The sequence below is a fragment of the Nomascus leucogenys genome, chromosome 2 (assembly GCF_006542625.1).
Source record: "Nomascus leucogenys isolate Asia chromosome 2, Asia_NLE_v1, whole genome shotgun sequence".
Classification (NCBI taxonomy): domain Eukaryota; kingdom Metazoa; phylum Chordata; class Mammalia; order Primates; family Hylobatidae; genus Nomascus; species Nomascus leucogenys.
In genome coordinates, this window is record NC_044382.1 from 21,260,336 (window position 1) to 21,279,135 (window position 18,800).

At 46.3% G+C, this 18,800-nt stretch overlaps 1 protein-coding gene across 1 annotated transcript in view; it reads left to right on the top strand.

Moving 5' to 3' along the window:
- ADAM19 (ADAM metallopeptidase domain 19) overlaps window positions 1-18,800 on the top strand; it is a 98,335-nt gene that overhangs the window by 34,379 nt on the left and 45,156 nt on the right. Inside the window, exons 4-5 of the mRNA XM_030825914.1 lie at window positions 3,741-3,819; window positions 10,862-10,938. Of these exons, the coding sequence (XP_030681774.1) occupies window positions 3,741-3,819; window positions 10,862-10,938 (156 nt within the window). The remainder of the gene's footprint in view (window positions 1-3,740; window positions 3,820-10,861; window positions 10,939-18,800) is intronic.

Consider the following 18,800-nt stretch of genomic DNA (forward strand, 5'->3'; position numbering starts at 1 on the left):
GGCCAGAGAATGGGGCAGCTGGGCTGGGCCGGGCTGGTCAGTGGCCTTGTGCCCTCCTCTCTATGGGATAGCAGCGTCCTTTGGTTCTGAGAGCAGCACCTAGACACATGGGCGTGTATGGACCTAGCTTGGGGGAGTTGCAGAGTTGTTCAAACAGATGGCTGGCCCTAACCCTAGAGTTTCTATCTGATTCATGAGTCTGGGTGGAGCCCGACAGTTTGCATTTTTAACTAGTTTCTAGACGATGCTGATACTGCTGCTTCAGAAAGGGTGATTAGGTGGAAAATGAAAGCAGATTGTTTTATGTAGATTCAGAGGCCAGAATGAAGGCCTGTGGGTGCCAGTGACAGAGGGGTAGTTTTTAATCTGAAGTAAAAAATTTAACTACTGTATGTGGTCAGAAGTGGAGTGGGTAGTCTCAGGAGCAGCCTCTCCCTGGAGGTGTCCAGTGGTGAATGGCCATTTGGCAGATTCCTACACGAGATAAAAGGTTCATTCATTCGTTTGTGAGTTTATTCACTCATTCACAGAATGCACATGTACTGCCTGCCTGCTAGGTGCTGGGGGCCGGGAAGAAGCCTTCAAAGACACAAGGTCCCTCTTTTCGGGGAGCTCACAGTGTAATTGGGGTTTGACTACATGATTTCTAGGATTCCTTTCAGTGTTGAGGGTCGGAGAGTCCTGTGATGATGGGGTAATGTCACTGGATGAATGATCTTTTCCCCCCTTGCTAAGTCTCAGAAGTGGCTGAGAATGTTTTTACCAGGAGTGCATTTTCTGTGGGAAAATTCACACTTTCCCACTGGCACCTGGAATGAACCATTAAACTCTGAACTCCTGACCAGCTGTACATGGCGCAGTCTGTGAAAGCAGACCCAGGAAATGGGCTGCAGGAATGAGCACATTGCTTTTTACCACCTTTCTTAAGTGATGTACTGGAGAGTTCATGGCTGGGGAAAGTTAGAGAGAGAAACTTTCTGGGTTCTTCTGTCCTACTCCCTGTTGAAAGCAATAATGAGTATCACTAACTTTAACTGAGCTCCACTTTGTGCCAGGCATGGCATTAAGCCTGCTGCATTTATTATGTCGTTTGATCTTCATCACAGCCCTTCATCACAGCCCTATCAAATGAGTATATCATCCTCTTTTTTGTATAAGAGGAAACAAAGGTTCAGAGGCATACATTTACTTGTTCATGGCCATAGAGGCAGTGAATGTCAGAGCTGGAATCAAAACTTCAGTTTTCCAGCGTCCAGACCATGCTCTAAGCTCCTAGTACACTGAACTACTCATCCATCCATTCATTCAGTAACTAGTTAAGTGGTTTTCTCATTGAACAAATGTTAAGCACTGGCATAAACCAGGGAGCAAAACTGCTTGGCCTCTGCCCTCATGAGGCTTACAGTTTTTCTCCCTCAGGCAAATGCGTGACTCCTCCCTCAACTCTTGGGCTAGTTAGATGCTAAGGAGAAAGAGAAAGGACTGCGGGACAGATTCTGGCAAGTTAGCCACTGACCCAAAGTTTCTGTGTGAATGAGAATTTCTCTTCACAAAGCTGGGGTTTGTGCTTTACTTTATTTTTACATTTTCCTGTTGGACTTCTTTTCTTCTTGTCCAAGGCGAGAAGTTGAAGGCCTTGACATAGTACAGGAGACAATTCTTGTGGCATTTGCCTTCTGACCACACACTGGGGATGGAGGGAAATCTGAGCAATCCCAGAACTTAAGAGCTGGATGTGACTCTAGAGGATTTCTAGAGACCCTCTACGATGACCCTCTCTTGCTGGGAAATGTCACCTCTTTCAAAACCTGGGTTATCCCTGCAGATTCCTTTGGCTTTCTGTGCTGGCCTCCGCCTACATTTTCTTCTTTTTAAGAGCAGTTTTAAATTAAAATTTCAGTTTTCAAAACACCTCTCTGACAGTTAATTTAAAAGTCAACCAACTTCAGAAATGTGCAGCTTATATTGTGAACATCTTCTGCAACCCCTGAGATAATCACCATCAACAAAGGGCATTTGTTTCTCTCTCTCTCTCTTTTTTTTTTTTTTGAGACAGAGTCTCACTCTTGTCACCTAGGCTGGAGTGTAATGACGTGATCTTGGCTCACCCCCAGGTTCAAGCAGTTCTCCTGCCTCAGCCTCCCAGCTAGGCACCTGCTACCACACCCGGCTAATTTTTGTATTTTTAGTAGAGACGGGATTTCACCATGTTGACCAGGCTAGTCTTGAACTCCTGACCTCAGGCAGTCCGCCCACCTCAGCCTCTCAACGTGCTGGGATTACAGGCAGGAGCCACCGCACCTGGCCTCTAGTTGTTTTTGATACCTGCTTTAGAGTGTGTAGTATTTGATTTTTAATGAAATGGACTTTTAAAATACATACTCTTCAGAACTTTACTATTCCTGTCTAACTCCATTTTAGACACCTTCCCATATTAGTACATATAGAGCCACATCATCCTCTTTTTTTCAGATTCCAATTTCTAATGGTGCGTTCCTTTAGAAACTTTTCTTGCCCCTTGACCTTGACTTTTCTTTTTCCTTTTTTTTTTTTTCTCTTTTTTGAGATGGAGTTTCGCTCTTGTCACTTAGGCTGGAGTGCAATGGCGTGATCTTGGCTCACTGCAACCTCTGCCTCCCAGGCTCAAGCGATTCTCCTGCCTCAGCCTCCCGAGTAGCTGGGATTACAGGCACCCGCCACCATGCCCAGCTAATTTTTGTATTTTTAGTAGAGATGGGGTTTCACCCTGTTAGCCAGGCTGGTCTTGAACTCCTGACCTCAGGTGATCCGCCCACCTCGGCCTCCCAAAGTGCTGGGATTACAGGTGTGAGCCACCGTGCCTGGCCGACCTTGACTTTCTGTAGATCAATTCTGCCTTTAATGTGGCTGAACTATTAATAGTTGAAACATCCATTTGACTCTTATATTTTTCTTTTAATTTTTAGAGAAAATTCTAAGAACATTTCTTGAAGTTGCCTGGCCTTTGGTGAGGGGATTCTTAACCTCTACTTCAAGGGGTCTGTGGTGAGAGAAACAAATGTCCAAGTTTAGAAAAGAAAAAAAGGAATTTATTGGAAGAGTAACATAGAATTACCAGGTCTCAGGAAATCTGAACCACTAAGTGTCCGAAAGGGCAGGCAGCAGAAGCTTAGGGAACCCTTGCAGCAGGAACAGAAGAACAGATGCATTGCTTCCATCTGTTCAGACCTGGCAGTATCACTCCACTGGCTTCTCTTGAAACACGGGTCACCCCTTGGCCAGGGCCAAGTAGGACACCTTGATTGACAATCTCACCAAAATATGCATCAGCGAAGAGGTATTCCCTTAAAGAAAAATTGGTCTGCTGATACTAAAAATTGGTAGATCCAGTGCTGGAAAAATCAACCAAGGTACACAATAGGGTTCATAGGCCCTGGGAAATTTTGCATGTGTTTGCATGTCTGTTTTCCCAGGACCCAGACAAATATTAAGATCATTGCTTTAGTTCTGTCAATTCCATCTAGTTGGAGTGATGTTCCCATAGTGATGATAAATTATATTTAATTTACATTAAATATAAAATTAATAACAAACTTCTGGTTTTTCTTTTTGTTCCTTGGCCCCTTGTGGCTGCCCAGTTTCTTTTACATGGAGATGCTTGGGATAATCCTGCCTGGTTCAGTTAAAATCACTCGTTGTTGTTACTAGGAGGATGGAGTTCATCCACTTATGATATAAATGTCTCTTTTTATTTTTTGCAGGCAACTTTTTGCTCCTTCCTACACAGAAACCCATTATACTTCAAGTGGTAACCCTCAAACCACCACACGGAAATCAGAGGTGAGTTCAGGTCAACAAATGTCTATCCAGCAGCTGTCCTCTCCCAGCCCCACTCCTAGGACCCCAGGTGATGCCTGATGGAATTGGTTCCTCCTCTGAAGGGAGTGTTTCCCCCAAGCGAAGACCAAGGGAGCAAACAAGAGAAGCAAAACATGTATTTGATGTTTCATAGGTGCTTCTCCTCCTTTGCTGACTAAAATGGCTAAAGAAACATAGACTATTTTAGGGTAATTGCATCTGATTACCATTGATGCAAATTATTGTGAAACATACATGTTCTTTGCTTTATGTTAAGTACCCACATATTAACAAAAGTTTTAGTAAAAGGAATGACTTACTCATAATCTTGTTGTCTCATGCAATTAGATGTTTAATCAGTCCTTTTTAAAGGGATGTGTAACATTTACAGAGTTGTAATCACTGTGCATATACATTTTGTAGTCTGCGATTTTAATGTGATTTTTAAGTTATGAATATTTTCTTATTTTGCTTCTATATCTGTATTGGACATTTTTTCCCTCAAAGTTGTTTTTGAGTAGGGATGTTTATACAATGTCAAAGATCTTTCATTTAGAAAATGGTCTTTCAGATGGTTACATGTCAGTTTGCTTTGCCACACTCCACTGGTAGACATTTAAGGTAGTGAATGATACACATTTCATGGTGGCTAGCTCTTCTTACAGGGATGCCTATTGGAATTTGTAGGCTCAGAACGTTGATTCTCAACCAGGAGAACCAATGGCGTTCCCCCGACCCCAGGGGACACCTGGCAATGTTTGCAGGCAATTTTTATTGCCGTGACTGGCAGGGAGGATCTACTGGCATCTACATTCTATAATGCATAGAACAGACCCACCACTCCCCCACAACAGAATTATCCAGCTCCAAATATCCGTAGTGCCCAAGTTGAGAAACCTTGGATTCCAATGACCATTCTCAAAGTCTGGGCTGGTGAGATGGGGGTGAAGAAGGGAAGACGCACAATGGCAGGAGCAGCAGTGGCCTTTGCCTTTGGGGCAGGATATAATGGACTACTGAGGCACACAGACTGGGAGTTGTGGTGTGGAGAACAGCAAGAGAGGTCCCCCTGCATCAGGACTCCTCCAGCAGCTTCTCATGGAACCTGAGTATTCTACCAGGCCCATTCTTTAAAATATCCCTGCTGGAGTGCAAGTGTCCAGCAAGATAACACTGGCCACTATCAGTCATTAACAGCTCAGATTAGTTCACCTGATTACCCCTGGATGGGGAAAGGGACACAGGACAGGTAATTTGTGTGTGTGTGTGTGTGTGTGTGTGTGTGACAGAGTTTCACTCTGTAACCCAGGCTGGAGTGCAGTGGCGCGATCTTAGCTCACTGCAACCTCCGCCTCTTGGGTTCAAGCGATTCTCCTGTCTCAGCCTCCCCAGTAGCTGGGATTACAGGCATGCACCGCCACACTTGGCTAATTTTTGTATTTTTAGTAGAGACAGGGTTTCACCATGTTGGCCAAGCTATTCTCGAACTCCTGACCTCAGGTGATCGGCCCACCTTGGCCTCCCAAAGTGCTGGGATTATAGGCATGAGCCACTACGCCCGGCTAATTTTGTAGTTTTAGTAGAGATGGGGTTTCACTATGTTGGCTAAGCTGGTCTCGAACTTCTGACCTCAGGTGATCCGCCCGCCTCAGCCTCCCAAAGCGCTGAGATTACAGGCCTCAGCCACCGTGCCTGGCCACAGTTTTTGATAGATCCAAGAGCCCTGGAGCATAGTAACTGGGTAGCTCAGGGGCTGTGTTATGTGGCTGAATGTGAAGACCAGTGCTGCCTTCTTCACCAAGACTTTCCTGGATGGGGAAGGAGTTGGTAGTGTGGCCAGTGCCTGCAGCAAAGTTGGACTGGGTCTTCTCATCCCCAGGGAGGCTGTCCAGCTGTGACTTCATATTCTTCAATGCCCCTTGGTCAAAACTTTTCCTCTCTTCTTGAGACCTCTGTTCTCTGCCTCCAGGGGCAGGGGTGGGATGGGGGAACAAGCATGCCTAGAAAGCCGTTAGCTATGACAGCCTCCTTCAAACACTCTCCTCTGAGTTTGGATCCTGCCACTTCTGTACCCGCAGCTCAAGAATGGGTCTCAGTCCACAAATTTGCCATGAGCTCATGCTTCCTGCTATGAAAGCCCCCTTGGGGTGGCCCCATCAGGCTGAGAAGCTGAGGAATGCAATGACTTCATGACTGATCCTTGACTTGTTCTTTGTGCTCTCAGCTTGTGCATTAGGCAGAGATGTTGTAAGGGCCTTTCAGAAAGAGAGGATTGGAAGAGAACTCCCCCTCTCCCAGAATCCCCTCCTTCTAGAAGGTCTTGTTGACTGAAGCACATCCTAGCTGATCCTTGGGACGGACAACTCATTGTTTGCTTACATCCCCTGCTGCTAGACTCTTGCAAAGCTCCCACCCAGGCCCATGGGGTTCTCAGTCAGACTTCTCATTTGGGAGCTGAGAGCTCAATGAAAAATGGGAATGGAATAAACCACTCAGCTGCCCTTGACCCGAAAGTTGGAGACTGCACTCTACTACCAAAGTTGGCCTGGGGTAGCTAGAGTTCTGGGAACCTTATCGAGACTCATCAGCCAGGCCTTTAGGCGACAGCCTGCATCTAGGTCAGGCAGTTGGGGGAATGGGTCTGTGAATGTGTTCCAATAGAAAGGATGACAGGGTTTGCAATCTGAAGCCAGGGTTGTTATCTTGGCTCTAACTAGTTATATGACCTTAAACAACCCCCTTGACCACACTAGTGTTGAGTTTTCTCATTTGTAAATTGGATATGCTGACATCTGACTCGCAGGGCTGCGGAAGAGTAAGATGAATCACTGATTTTTATGGGAATTCATACACATCTCTTCCAACCCCACATTTTACAGATGAGGAAATTGAGAGGAGAAGGGGAAAAGTAACTTGCCCAAGTTCATATAACCAGTAAGTGGCAAGGCTTAGGCTAGAACTTGTCTCCTTTGTTGCTAGAGAAGGTGGGGATAAAAGAGCTCTGACAAGCCAAGTTCCTCCTTTGCTACTGCTAGGAGAGGCAGAGGATGGAGCTTGGGGCCAGGCTGCTGGGGTTCCAGTATCCACTTTGCTGTGTCACCTTGTGAATGACTTAACACCTTTCTTTCAATTTCCCTCTTTAAAACATGGCAGTAATAATATCTGCCTCATAAGATTGTGGTCTGAATCAAAAGGAAAAATCTGTCTAAGTTGTTCATCAAGCAGTAAGAGCTGGGTAGATGTTAGTTCTTTTATTTTAGACATAGGGCCTTGCTCTGTCCCCTAGGCTGGAGTGCAGTGACATGATCATAGCTCACTGCAGCCTCAAACTTCTGGCTTCAAGTGATCCTCTCGCCTTGGCCTCCCAAAGCATTGGTATTACAGGCATGAGCTGCCATGCCTGGTTAGACGTTAGCTCTTATTGTTTTGTTTGTTTGTTTTGAGACAGAGTCTCACTCTGTTGCCGACGCTGGAGTGCAGTGGCGTGATCTTGACTCAGTGCAACCTCTGCCTCCCGGATTCAAGCAGTTCTCATGCCTCAGCCTTCTGAGTATCTGGGATTACAAGTGCCCGCCATCACACCTGACTAATTTTTGTATTTTTAGTAGAAATGGGGTTTCACCATGTTGGCCAAGCTGGTCTCAAACTCCTGGCCTCAAGTGATTTGCCTGCCTCGGCCTCCCAAAGTGCTGGGGTTACAGGTGTGAGCCACCCCACCCGACCTCTTACTGTTAATAATAGTAAGTTGTAGGTGTCACTGTCACAAGAGATAGCATATGTGAAAGCTCTGTAAATTATAAAGCATGCTACAGAAGCCAGGTGCTCTATTTTCGAGAGAACTAGGGCTGTGGACACTATTAGCATCCATTCAAAGATAGGAAGAGGTGCAGGGATTCTTCACAGCCATCCCCAGGTTTCAGTTCTTTCTTTTTTCTCTTTTTGGAGACAGAGTCTCATTCGGTCACCAGGCTGGAGTGCAGTGGTGCCATCTTGGCTCACTGCAACCTCTGCCTCCTGGGTTCAAGCAGTTCTCCTGCCTCAGCCTCCTGAGTAGCTGGGATGACAGGCGTGCACCACCATGCCCAGCTAATTTTTTGTATTTTTAGTAAAGACAGGGTTTCAACATGTTGGCCAGGATGGTCTAGATCTCTTGACCTCCTGATTCACCCATGTTGACCACCCAAAGGGCTGGGATTACGGGCGTGAGCCACCGCGCCTGGCCTCAGTTCTTTCTGTTAACCAGCGTTTTGAAACTGTAGCTGATAAACGTTTCTGAGCTCCTTGATTCTCTGTCATTCCAACTTCTCTGAGTCCCATTTACTCCACACAGGCCTGGCCCCTCTTCTCCCCATGAATAATCCTGTGCTACAGGGTTTGTGGCTCCCCTGTTGAGTTCTAAGGACCAGGTTCAGGACTTGAGTGCTTCATGAGGGGCCTCCAAATCCCAGATCCCAGGGGTAGGTTGAGAAACCACATGACAGGCTGGCATTTGAAAGCAGTTGGAATCCTGACCAGGAGGAGGGTTTTGCCTGCCACACCTTCTTTCATAATCACAGCACAGTGGCTTTCCTTTGTGCTCCTCTCATGGGTAGCATCTGACTTGTTTAAAGTCCAGAAGAGTTTGATGCAAAGACAGGAGTTGGCTCTGTCCCTCCTCCTGACTGTATGAGCTTGAATGGGCAGAGGAGCCACATCGCTGGCTGATGGATCATATGCAGATGAAAGGGCACCTGTGGTCTGGAGAATGAGGCCGTGTTGAGTGTCAGCTTGGCCTGTATCCTTTGATCTGGCTGCATGGCTGGCTGGATAGGATGGAGCATTGGCACAGCTAGGGCTTTTCATTCAGCCTCTTGGTGGGCTTGCAGGTGCCTTGAGGCCATATTCTTTGATAAAGGAGAATTTCATGATTATTTGGTTGCCGATGTTTATTGCCTGCCACTCTGGGCCAGGTACTGTACTAGCTCCTTTATATACGATATTCTCACCACCACTCTGGGGTATAGAGGCTAAAGACACTGAAGGTCAGAGAGAGGTTGTGGAACTGCGTATGCTTGGATTTAAATATGCCTGGCTATGCCAAAATGTTTGAATTTAATTATTCGTCTATACTCAGGCTTAGAGCTGGGAGGGAGGTGGAGCCAGAGAATACAGACACACGGGGTAGCTGATTATTGGGTCACATCCTTGTCTGGTGGGGACAAAGAAGCAACTGCAAGCAGCATGGTCCTAGAGATGGGGGAAAAGAGAAAGCTTCCGTGTCTGCAACCATGTGGTTTGCATCCATCCCTTTTGAGACCTTTCCAGAACTTGGCTCTACCCTGTGGGTTTTACCTTCTCTCTGTTCTGACCAGTGCATCTCTCTTGACTTATTTGGGAGGAAGCCTCTAGGAATGTGTCTCTTGTTGTTACCCCTCAATCTGTTGGACACAGTCCTGATTTCATCCCCATCTGTCTGGTTTAGCACTTTAGCATGCTCAACAGTGCATATTTGCTTCCTACATTCTATGGTTACCTGACTTATAAAACACTCAGCCAGCACCTGAAATGTTTATTTCAAGCCCCTTCTTTTGGTTTATAATTATATCTGTTTGGATTTCTCATTAATGACTGCCTCTCACAAGACCAAAAGCGCCACGAAGGCTGAAGCCATGGCTCTGTTTGCTGGCTATGGTGTCTCCAGGGCCTGGCCCCAGGCCTGGTGCATAGTGGTGCTCACAGCTGTTTGTAGTGATGGAGGAATTCTGACAGCCATGAGACAGTGGCTGGGGAGCAGCAGCAGAGCTCATGGGCACAGGTGCCAAATCAAGTATGATCCAGGTGTGGAGGCATTCGTGTGGAAGAGCATTTTGAGCTGTGGAAGGGTAAGGAGTGTTCGTTTCCTAGGGCTACTGTAACAAAGCACCATAAACTTAAAGGTTTAAAACAGTAGAGTTTTACTTTCTCACTGTCCTGGAGTCTAGAAGTCCAAACTCAAGATGTTGTCAGGGCCATACTTCCTCCAAGCCTCTGGAGAGAATCCTTCCAGGCTCTTCTAGCTTCTGTTAGCTTCTGGCCATCCTTGGTGTTCCTTGGCTTGCAACTTCATCACTCCAGTCTCTGCCTCCATCTTCAAATGGCCTTCTTCTCTTTCTGTGTGTGTGTCTGTGTGTCCTTCCCTTTTCTTAGAAGGACACAAATCATTGGATTTAGGACCTTCTCTAATTCAGCATGACACCATCTTTTTTTTTTTTCCTTTTTCTTGAGACAGAATCTCACTCTGTCGCCCAGGCTGGAGTGCAGTGGTGTGATCTCGGCTCACTGCAGCCTCCACCTCCTGGGCTCAAGCAATTCTCCTGCCTCAGCCTCCCGAGTAGCTGGGATTATAGGTGTGTACCACCATGCCCGGCTGACTTTTGTGTTTTTAGTAGAGACAGGGTTTCACCATGTTGGCCAGGGTGGTGTGGAACTCCTGACCTCAAGTGATCCATCTGCCTTGGCCTCCCAAAGTGCTGGGATTACAGGTGTGAGCCACCACGCCTAGCTCAGCATGACATCACCTTAATTAAATTACCTCTGCAAGACCCTATGTCCAAATAAAATCACATTGTGAGGTGGACATGAATTTTAGGGGGATTCTATTCAACTCATTGCAGGGGGTTGCAAAGATAACGTTGGTGAGGAGGCAGGCTCTTTCCATGGCGTGCTTTTGGCCACAGAAAACACTGATTCCTGAAAGAGCCCTGAACTAGGAAAATTCTGGATTTCCCAATCAGCAGGGAGACCTTGGGCAAATCTCTTTGCTCTTTTGAGCCTCAGCTTTTCATCTGCTTCATGGAGATAATGACATCTGCCTTGCCACGTCTCCTAGGATTATTCTGGGAATCAGATGAAATGGTGGCTTGGAAAGCTCTTTGCAGGTTGTAAGATGTTATAAGGTTGGGTAGGTATATAATAAGCCATGAGTCACCCATCACTGTCCTGAGACATTAACATTGCCATGCTTATCAGTGTTCTTTAGCCTGACCACCTCCTTTCTCCTTGCTAGGATCACTGCTTTTACCACGGCACGGTGAGGGAGACAGAACTGTCCAGCGTCACGCTCAGCACCTGCCGGGGAATTAGGTAAGAGACCCTGAGGCTGCAGGTGGCACCTGGCACTCTCCCCAGGAGTGGAAGTTTCAAGACAGACAAGGCTAAGGCAAGGACCTTGGGAAGGAGTCCATTGAGAATGTGTGCAAGCCGGCCCAGAGAGGGGCTGAGCCTGGGAGGAAGGGCAAGGGAAAGCCTAGGTGATCCACAAATACATTGGGATTTAACTTTCCTGATGAACTTGATGTTTTGAAATATAGGTTTTGTTATTATTTAGGTATGGTAAGGCCAAAAAATCAGGAGATGACTGCCACTGAAAAGATGGTCATACTCACAGAAAAAGGAGGGGCCCAGCTCTGCCATTGGGGGCGGCACGGGGAGGCGCTGGGGTTGGTCAGCGGGCAGAGGGAGCCTGGAGAAATGTCAGCAGAAGCCCTTCTTGTGGTTTCTGCAGAAAGGAATGGGCGAGGCAGAGTAAGCAGGTTTAGGATTGGCTAGTTTGCATCATTTCAGCAGGCTCTGGGGTTTATGGGCTCTCTGTCCTTAGTTGTCCTATACCTGGTTCTGGGGTGATTAGGGAAGGGGGATAGTGGCCCAGAGGGTGACAGCCCCATAAAATAGATGGCTAGGGTATGGACTCTGGATTGGTTGGCTTGCATTTGAAAGGCAAGGTAGCTGGGAAATTGTTGACCATCTCTAGGAATTGGCTAACCCTGGAAGGGGCAGTCCCTCTACAGTCAGTAAGACCGAGATGTCAAAGAAACAGGATATAAAAAAGAAGACACATGGTTAATACACTCGGGATGGATGAGTTTGGGCATTTGATTCCACACCTCCTCAGTTCTTCTCTGGGAGATGTATTTGGGGGTGGTGAAATAGGAAATGGACGGTTAATGAACAGAGAGTAGGAAGAGAAAGGAGAGGCAAGGATAATTTTCAAGACAGAAAATCAACTGAAAAGTTCTAACCAGAATGTGCTTTTGAGAGTGACCCTTCCTTCTCTGAGTGAGACTACCTGGCTTTGAGCTGGTAGCAGTTTACCAGCTGGGTGACCTTGGGTCTCAATGGTCTCATTTGTAAAATGTGGATAAAAAGAATATATGCCTGCTGTTGTGAGGATTCAGCTTGCGAATAGCTATCTTACTTAGGAACTTGCAGTGGCACACTGTCAGCATGCAGTGACCTCCTAGGCCTTTGCTTCTCTAGGTGTGGTCCATGGATGGGCAGCATCAACTTTACCTGGGAGCTTGTTCAAAATGCAGCATCTCAGGTTCCTCACAGACCTACTGGATTTTAATCTGCATTTTACCAAGATTCCCAAGTGATTTGTGTGCACATTACAGTCTGTACCTGAGAATGTGTGTTCCTTGAGAGTATGGAGTATATCTCGAATATCTATTTCTCTCCACCAGTCTGCCCTAATGCCTTGCATGCAGTAGGATCTACACATGTATGCTGACGTAATAAGTCTTATTTATGTAGACCACTTTCAATCTCCCCCTCCTTTTTTTTTTTTTTTTTTGAAGAAGGATGATGATCTAAAAAACCTGGTATCTTGTTGCATATACTAATTGCCTGGGTTTTGATTGTCTGTACTATGTGGTGCCTCTGTGCAGTGATAGACAGTGAGCTACAGTTTCCCAGAATACACAGGCTCAGTGAGAGAAACTTCAGCCCAGTGTAAACTGGCTCTATGACAAAAAGGAAAAAGCCCTGATTTGTAGCATCTGCCAATATGCTGGCAAAGATCATCCCACCATGATCAATTTCAAGCTACCGATGTGATGTTATTGAAGGCAGAATTGGGAAGATATGCCTTTGATTGGCTCTCGTGAGCTGATAGGAGGTGGCTCCACTGTATGTTCTTCCTCTCTTGACTGATTCATTCATTCATTCAATGATTGCATTTTTCATTCACAAATAGAAATTGGGTGTCTTCCTAATGCCATTGCCCTACACAGGTGGAGGGAAAACCAGCATTGTAATTTTGGAGCCCTCAGTTTCCTTGTCAATAAAGTGAACATCAATATTAGGCATGGTAGAGATTATTGCTGTGATTATAGTACTTTTAAACATAAGGGTTTTTCCTCATCTTACATCGGTGAAACCATGCTAAGACTTACGCAGGCTCCTATATAAATGGAAGGTTTCTCACACTGCAGGTCCCAAGTATCTGTTTATAAATTGGGCCGTGACTTTGAATGCTGCATGGTGAGTTGGCTGGAGGAAATCAGGCAGGAAATGGGCTTTGGATGGGAAGCAATAACAGAGTGGCCCCAAATCCCCTCTGCTTAAGTGACCTGATTGAGCCAAGCTAACTGGCCTCACAGTGGTATTTACAAGCCCAGCCACCGCCACCTGCAGTCTGCAAGTAAACAAAGTTTGTCCCAAGAAGGAGGAAAAAGAACATGCAGGTGTGACCTGCTTCTGTCTGCCTCTTCCTCCATCCCCTCAGTCTGGAGCAGTGGGAACTTGGCTTGGCATCTTGTAAATCATGCCAGCAGCAGTGCTGAAAGGGAGGGGGATACCGGGTGAGCTGTCCATGTGTTTCTGTTTTGCATGCTTCCGTCTGGTGAGGTCCACCTGCCTTACTTTCCCAGCCTTCTCACTACACACGCCTTAAGAAACCAAGGCTGTGGGTGGACTGATTTAAGAGCTGGAGACTCATGCCAGATGGTTCCATCTGGACCCTGGAGAAGGAGCAGCTGCAACAGCAGCAACATTCAAACCCGTGTCTTCAAAACACAAGGCGCCTCCCAAAGCTCGTAAAGCACTGCTGCAGTGAAAAATCTCCATAGTGATTGTTCTCCTCTCCTGGAAACATGCTCCCATGATTGGAGAAATAGATAGGATTTCTATCAAGTGAGATCTTCAAGCTGATGATACCAAGAGGAATTCAGCTGAGCTTCTAGGTGGTTGCTAGGCCCCCTCTTCTCTCCAAAGCAGTTCTTTAGGTTACTTTAATTGAAGAAGTCATATATGATCTTAGCAAAAATAAATTCAAAAAGTACAAAAGAGTGTACAATGAAAGATAACATCTCTTTCTCACCTCAGATTTCCAGATTTCCCCCCTTCCTAGAGACAGCCGTTGTTACTAGTTTCTTGTATATCCTTTTAGGAATATTCCTTGTGAAAAAAGAACATAGATATGTAATTGATATGGTTTGGCTCTGTGTCCCCACCCAAATCTGATCTCCAATTGCAATCCCCATGTTTTGAGGGAGGGTCCTGGTGGGAGGTGATTGAATCATGGGAGCAGTTTCCCCATGCTGTTCCGGTGATAGTGAGGGAGTTCTTACAAGATCTGATGGTTTAAAAGTGTCAGTTTCTGGCCGGGCGTGGTGGCTCACGCCTGTAATCCCAGCGCTTTGGGAGGCCGAGGCAGGCAGATCACGAGATCAGGAGATGGAGACCATCCTGGCTAACACAGTGAAACCCCATCTCTACTAAAAATACAAAAAATTAGCCGGGCGTGGTGGTAGGCGCCTGTAGTCCCAGCTATTTGGGAGGCTGAGGCAGGAGAATAGCGTGAACCCAGGAGGCGGAGCTTGCAGTGAGCTGAGATCGCACCACAGCACTCCAGCCTGGGTGACAGAGCGAGACTCCGTCTGAAAAAAAAAAAAAAAAAAAAGTGTCAGTTTCCCTTGTGTTCCCTCTCTCCTGCCATCTTGTGAAGAAGGTGCTTGCTTTCCCTTTGCCATCCACCATGACTGTAAGTTTCCTGAGGCCTCTCCAGCCATGCAGAACTGTGAGTCAATTAAACCTCTTCCTTTATAAATTACCCAGTCTCAAGTAGTTCTTTATAGCAGTGTGAAAACACACTAATACAGGAATATAATGTTTGTAATCTTATTTGGGCCTCTGGACCCTTTGAGAATTGATTGGAAGCTATGGGTACTTATAAATGACACCAATAGGCCGGGTGTGGTGGCTCATGCCTGTAATTCCAGCACTTTGGGAGGCCGAGGCGGGCGGATCACTTGAGGTCGGGAGTTCGAGACCAGCCTGGCCAACATGGCAAAACCCCATTTCCACTAAAAATATAAAAATTAGCCGGACGTGGTGGTGCATGCCTTAGTCCCAGCTACTTGGGAGGCTGAGGCAGGAGAATGGCGTGAACCCGGGAGGCGGAGGTTGCAGTGAGCTGAGATCACACCACTGCACTCCAGCTTGGGCGACAGAGCGAGACCCCATCTCAAAAAAACAAAAAAAGACACCAATAAAAAGATGTGGCATCCCATCTCACTGGGGATGTCAAGGGTCATTCTCCCGAGCTTGTCTCAGATTAAGACATTCTCTAAATATCTACACTGGGTTAAGGTGTCTCTGACTGAGCCTGTGTGTTCTGGGAAACTCTGTGTGTGTGTCTGTAGTTCACTGTCTATCAGCAGGAGGTGTTGGTAAGATGGTTGGTAAGTTGTCTACTTTTAAAAAAAAATTTTTTTGTTAATAATTATCATTATATAACTAATACAGGTTTAGTGTTAAAGTTCAAATCATGCAGGAAAGTGTAAGCTTTAGAAAGTGAAAGTTGTTTATCTTGTCCTACCCTTCCAACCAATCCCATTCTCCATCTGTTATTACTGTTGGAGGTATCCTTAATGACTGTTGGAGGTATCCTTTACTGAAATACATAATTGTGTGTGTGCATATGTATATATATATATATATATATATATATATAGACATATTTAATCCAAATGAGGTCACCCTATGCATACAGTTTTGTATTTTTTTTCCAACTTAGCATTATGTTTTAGGTATACATAGATCTATCTCATTCTTTTAATGGTTGCATAATATCGTTTGTACTAATGTCTGGCAGGTTTCATTATATAGAAAGTCTTTCAGAGGTATACAATAAATCATCCATAGTGGTCTATTTGATGGATCACCTTTGTATTACAGCAGCTCTGCCTTCAAAACATAGGGCTCACTCTCACAGTAATTATACCTTCGCCGTGGTCCCTGGACTCAGATTCTGTGAGAGAGGGAGAGAGGGAGAATATGAGATTGAAAATGAATGCAGGAGAATGTGTAGGAAAGTGTGCATGATGGCCTGGAATAAGCTCAAAATTTAAAGTCAAGGGATCCATGTTTAAGATCTAGCTACATACTTCCTGGCTGTGTGGATCTCTGTGTTTTCCTCTCCCCGTTAAATTTTTTCCTTGTCTTTGCTGTGGACAGGCTGGTACCTCCACAGGACCTACTCTATCCAAAAGGTGGCTAAGTCCTGGGAGTGGGGTGGGTGGTCAGTGGGGGTGAGGTCAGGGGCATACCCCAGAGTCATGAACCTGGACATTAGGAGAGCTGGGATTTGCCCCGGCTCTCACATTAACTCACTAGGTGAGCTTGGGCAAGTTCTTTTTTGGGTGGGCTTTCCTCTCTTCTGTAAAACAAGTAGACCAGACCATTAAAAGCTTCCTTCTGTGTTGGAAGTCCTGGGAGGCAGAGAGGTTGGGCAGAGTCTCAGGGAGGTGGGAGCCTGGGGCAGAAGGAGGTGGCTCATGTACACACAGCCAGCCCTGGACAAGAAGTAGCAAGTACTTTCCACCTTTGAATTCCTTGCCTTCCTTCTGCAGAATGGATCATAAATGCTACCTCCGTGTCAGGCATCACACAGATTAAGCCCTCAGAGGACAGTATTATTAAGTTGTGATGAATTTAGATTCTGGAGCCAGATGCTTCCTGGTTTAAACCCTGCCAAGCTACTTAAGTTCTCAAGTCTCAGTTTTTTCATCCATAAAATGGGAATAATAATATTGACATCACTGGTGGATTTACAATAGGTGAGGAGTGCAAGCTCCTTGACAGTAGGGACTTTGCTTTGATCGTGCTGTTTCCCGTGCTGAGAACAGTTCCTGTCGCACACTGGGTTCTCAGTACAGATGTGTGGAATGGCTATCGAATAAAACACTTTGCACTTTGCGTGATAATACACAATGACCGTTAGCTGTTCTTTTAAAATGCTGCTTTGGTTATTAGTAAACATTGCCTATTCAGTCCATTATCACAGCAACTCTGTGAGATGCGCAGTGTTATTACATCACTTACCACACAGCTAGGAGACAGCACAGCCAGAGTTTGAATCCAGGTGCTATATCCAGGGGGCACCCTGTCCTTGAGAAAGCACATGACCTACAAGCGTTCTCTTCACTTTTTTGCAGCCTTTGGAGTTCCCTGTAACTCCTTTTGCATGGATATAATTTGCGGAGAAGGGGAGAGGAAAGAAGGGTAGCAGGGTAGTTACCTTTTAGGGCACCTCTGGGTATAGGGATGTAGAATGTGTCCCCTTTGGTTTAGCTCTGAATGGACAAGTCCCCAGGAAGCAGTTCTTGGCCTAGTTCCTTGAAGAATGCATTTGGTGAATCCTTCGGTTATGCAGGGGTTAGACATGAATTGCCTGTTACCTGCCTGGCCTGGCCTGCCCGGGTTTCCTGTACAATTTCATTTGTATCCGTCTCTTAACGATGAGCAATAGGATGGAGAACAGAATGGAGAATGGCATGTGAGGCTGGCCACCCAGCCTCCTGGGCCCCGGCTCATGCCTTCTGGCTGAGTTCTGCCTTTGCCAGGGCTAACATTCAGCAAATTAGATCAACCAAGGCTCCTAGAAGGATAAACAACTGGTGGTGCTTGGAAGAGGGCAGCTAAAGGATTTAGGGGTGAGGGCGGGGAGGGCTCCTGGAACCACATTCTCAGACATTCCCCCAGCAACAAAGCTGCAGTCCGCTGACAGTGCTGGGGCTTGTGCCAGCCTCTCCTCCATCCCCAGGCCTTCTGAGAGGATTGCATTCGTGACATGGGCAAATTACCAGGAACAGCAGTTGGAGGAAGGGAGGGAAGTGGCCACAGAATCCTATTGCTGGAACGACCTTCAGGGTCCTTCTGAGCCTCTGTTTCTCTCAAATTGTAATCTGCCCACTCCCTGAATCAGAATTACTAGGGGCCTGGTGAAAAGCAGGTGCCTGCTGCAGAGGATGGTCTGCAGGCCAAAGTTCCTGAGTGTGGCTAGGCAGGGAATTACTCATGGGCCTTGATAACAATGCAGACACTCAGGCCTGCAGCTCTGGGTTTTTTAGGTTGGGCCCTGTATTAGTCCATTTGTGTTGCTATAAAGGAATACATAAGGCTGGGTAATTTATAAAGAAAAGAGGTTTATTTTGGCTCTTGTATGGTTCTGCGAGCCATACAAGAAGCATGGCACCAGCATCTGCTTCTGGTGAGGGCCTCAGGCTGCTTCCACTCGTGGCAGAAGGTGAAGGGGAGCCTGTGTGTGCAGAGATCAAGTGGTGAGAGAGGAAGTGAGAGAGAAAGGGAGGAGGTGCCAGGCTCTTTTTAATAACCAGCTCTTGAGGAAACTCTCACGGGAATTTGCTGAGTAAAAACTCTCTCATTACCACCAGGATGCACCAAGCCATTCATGAGGGATCCACCCCATGACCCTAACACCTCCTACCAGGCCCATCTCCAACAATGGGACCACATTCTACCATGAGACTTGGTGGGGACAAATAAACCATATCCACAGCAGACCTGGATACCCATGTTTTCAATACACTGTAGCATATTCTAATAGATATCCCTGAGACCTCTGCTCCTAGAGATCTCTGACACTTAGGCTTGGAACTCACTGATGGAGGCAGAAAGCATAGAGGCTAAGCGGATGGGGTCCAGAGTCTGTGGACCTTAAATCTTTGACTTCAGATTACCTAGTCCCCATGCCTGGAGCCCACACTGCCCTTAACCGTGAGAGCTTGTTATTTAATGTCTCTGAGCCACAGTTTCTTCATCTATAAAGTGGGACTCATGAGGGTGCCTCCTTATAATGATGATGTGGGAATGAAATAAGAATAACATTTGTAAACACAGTGCCTGGCATCCAGTTAGCTCAA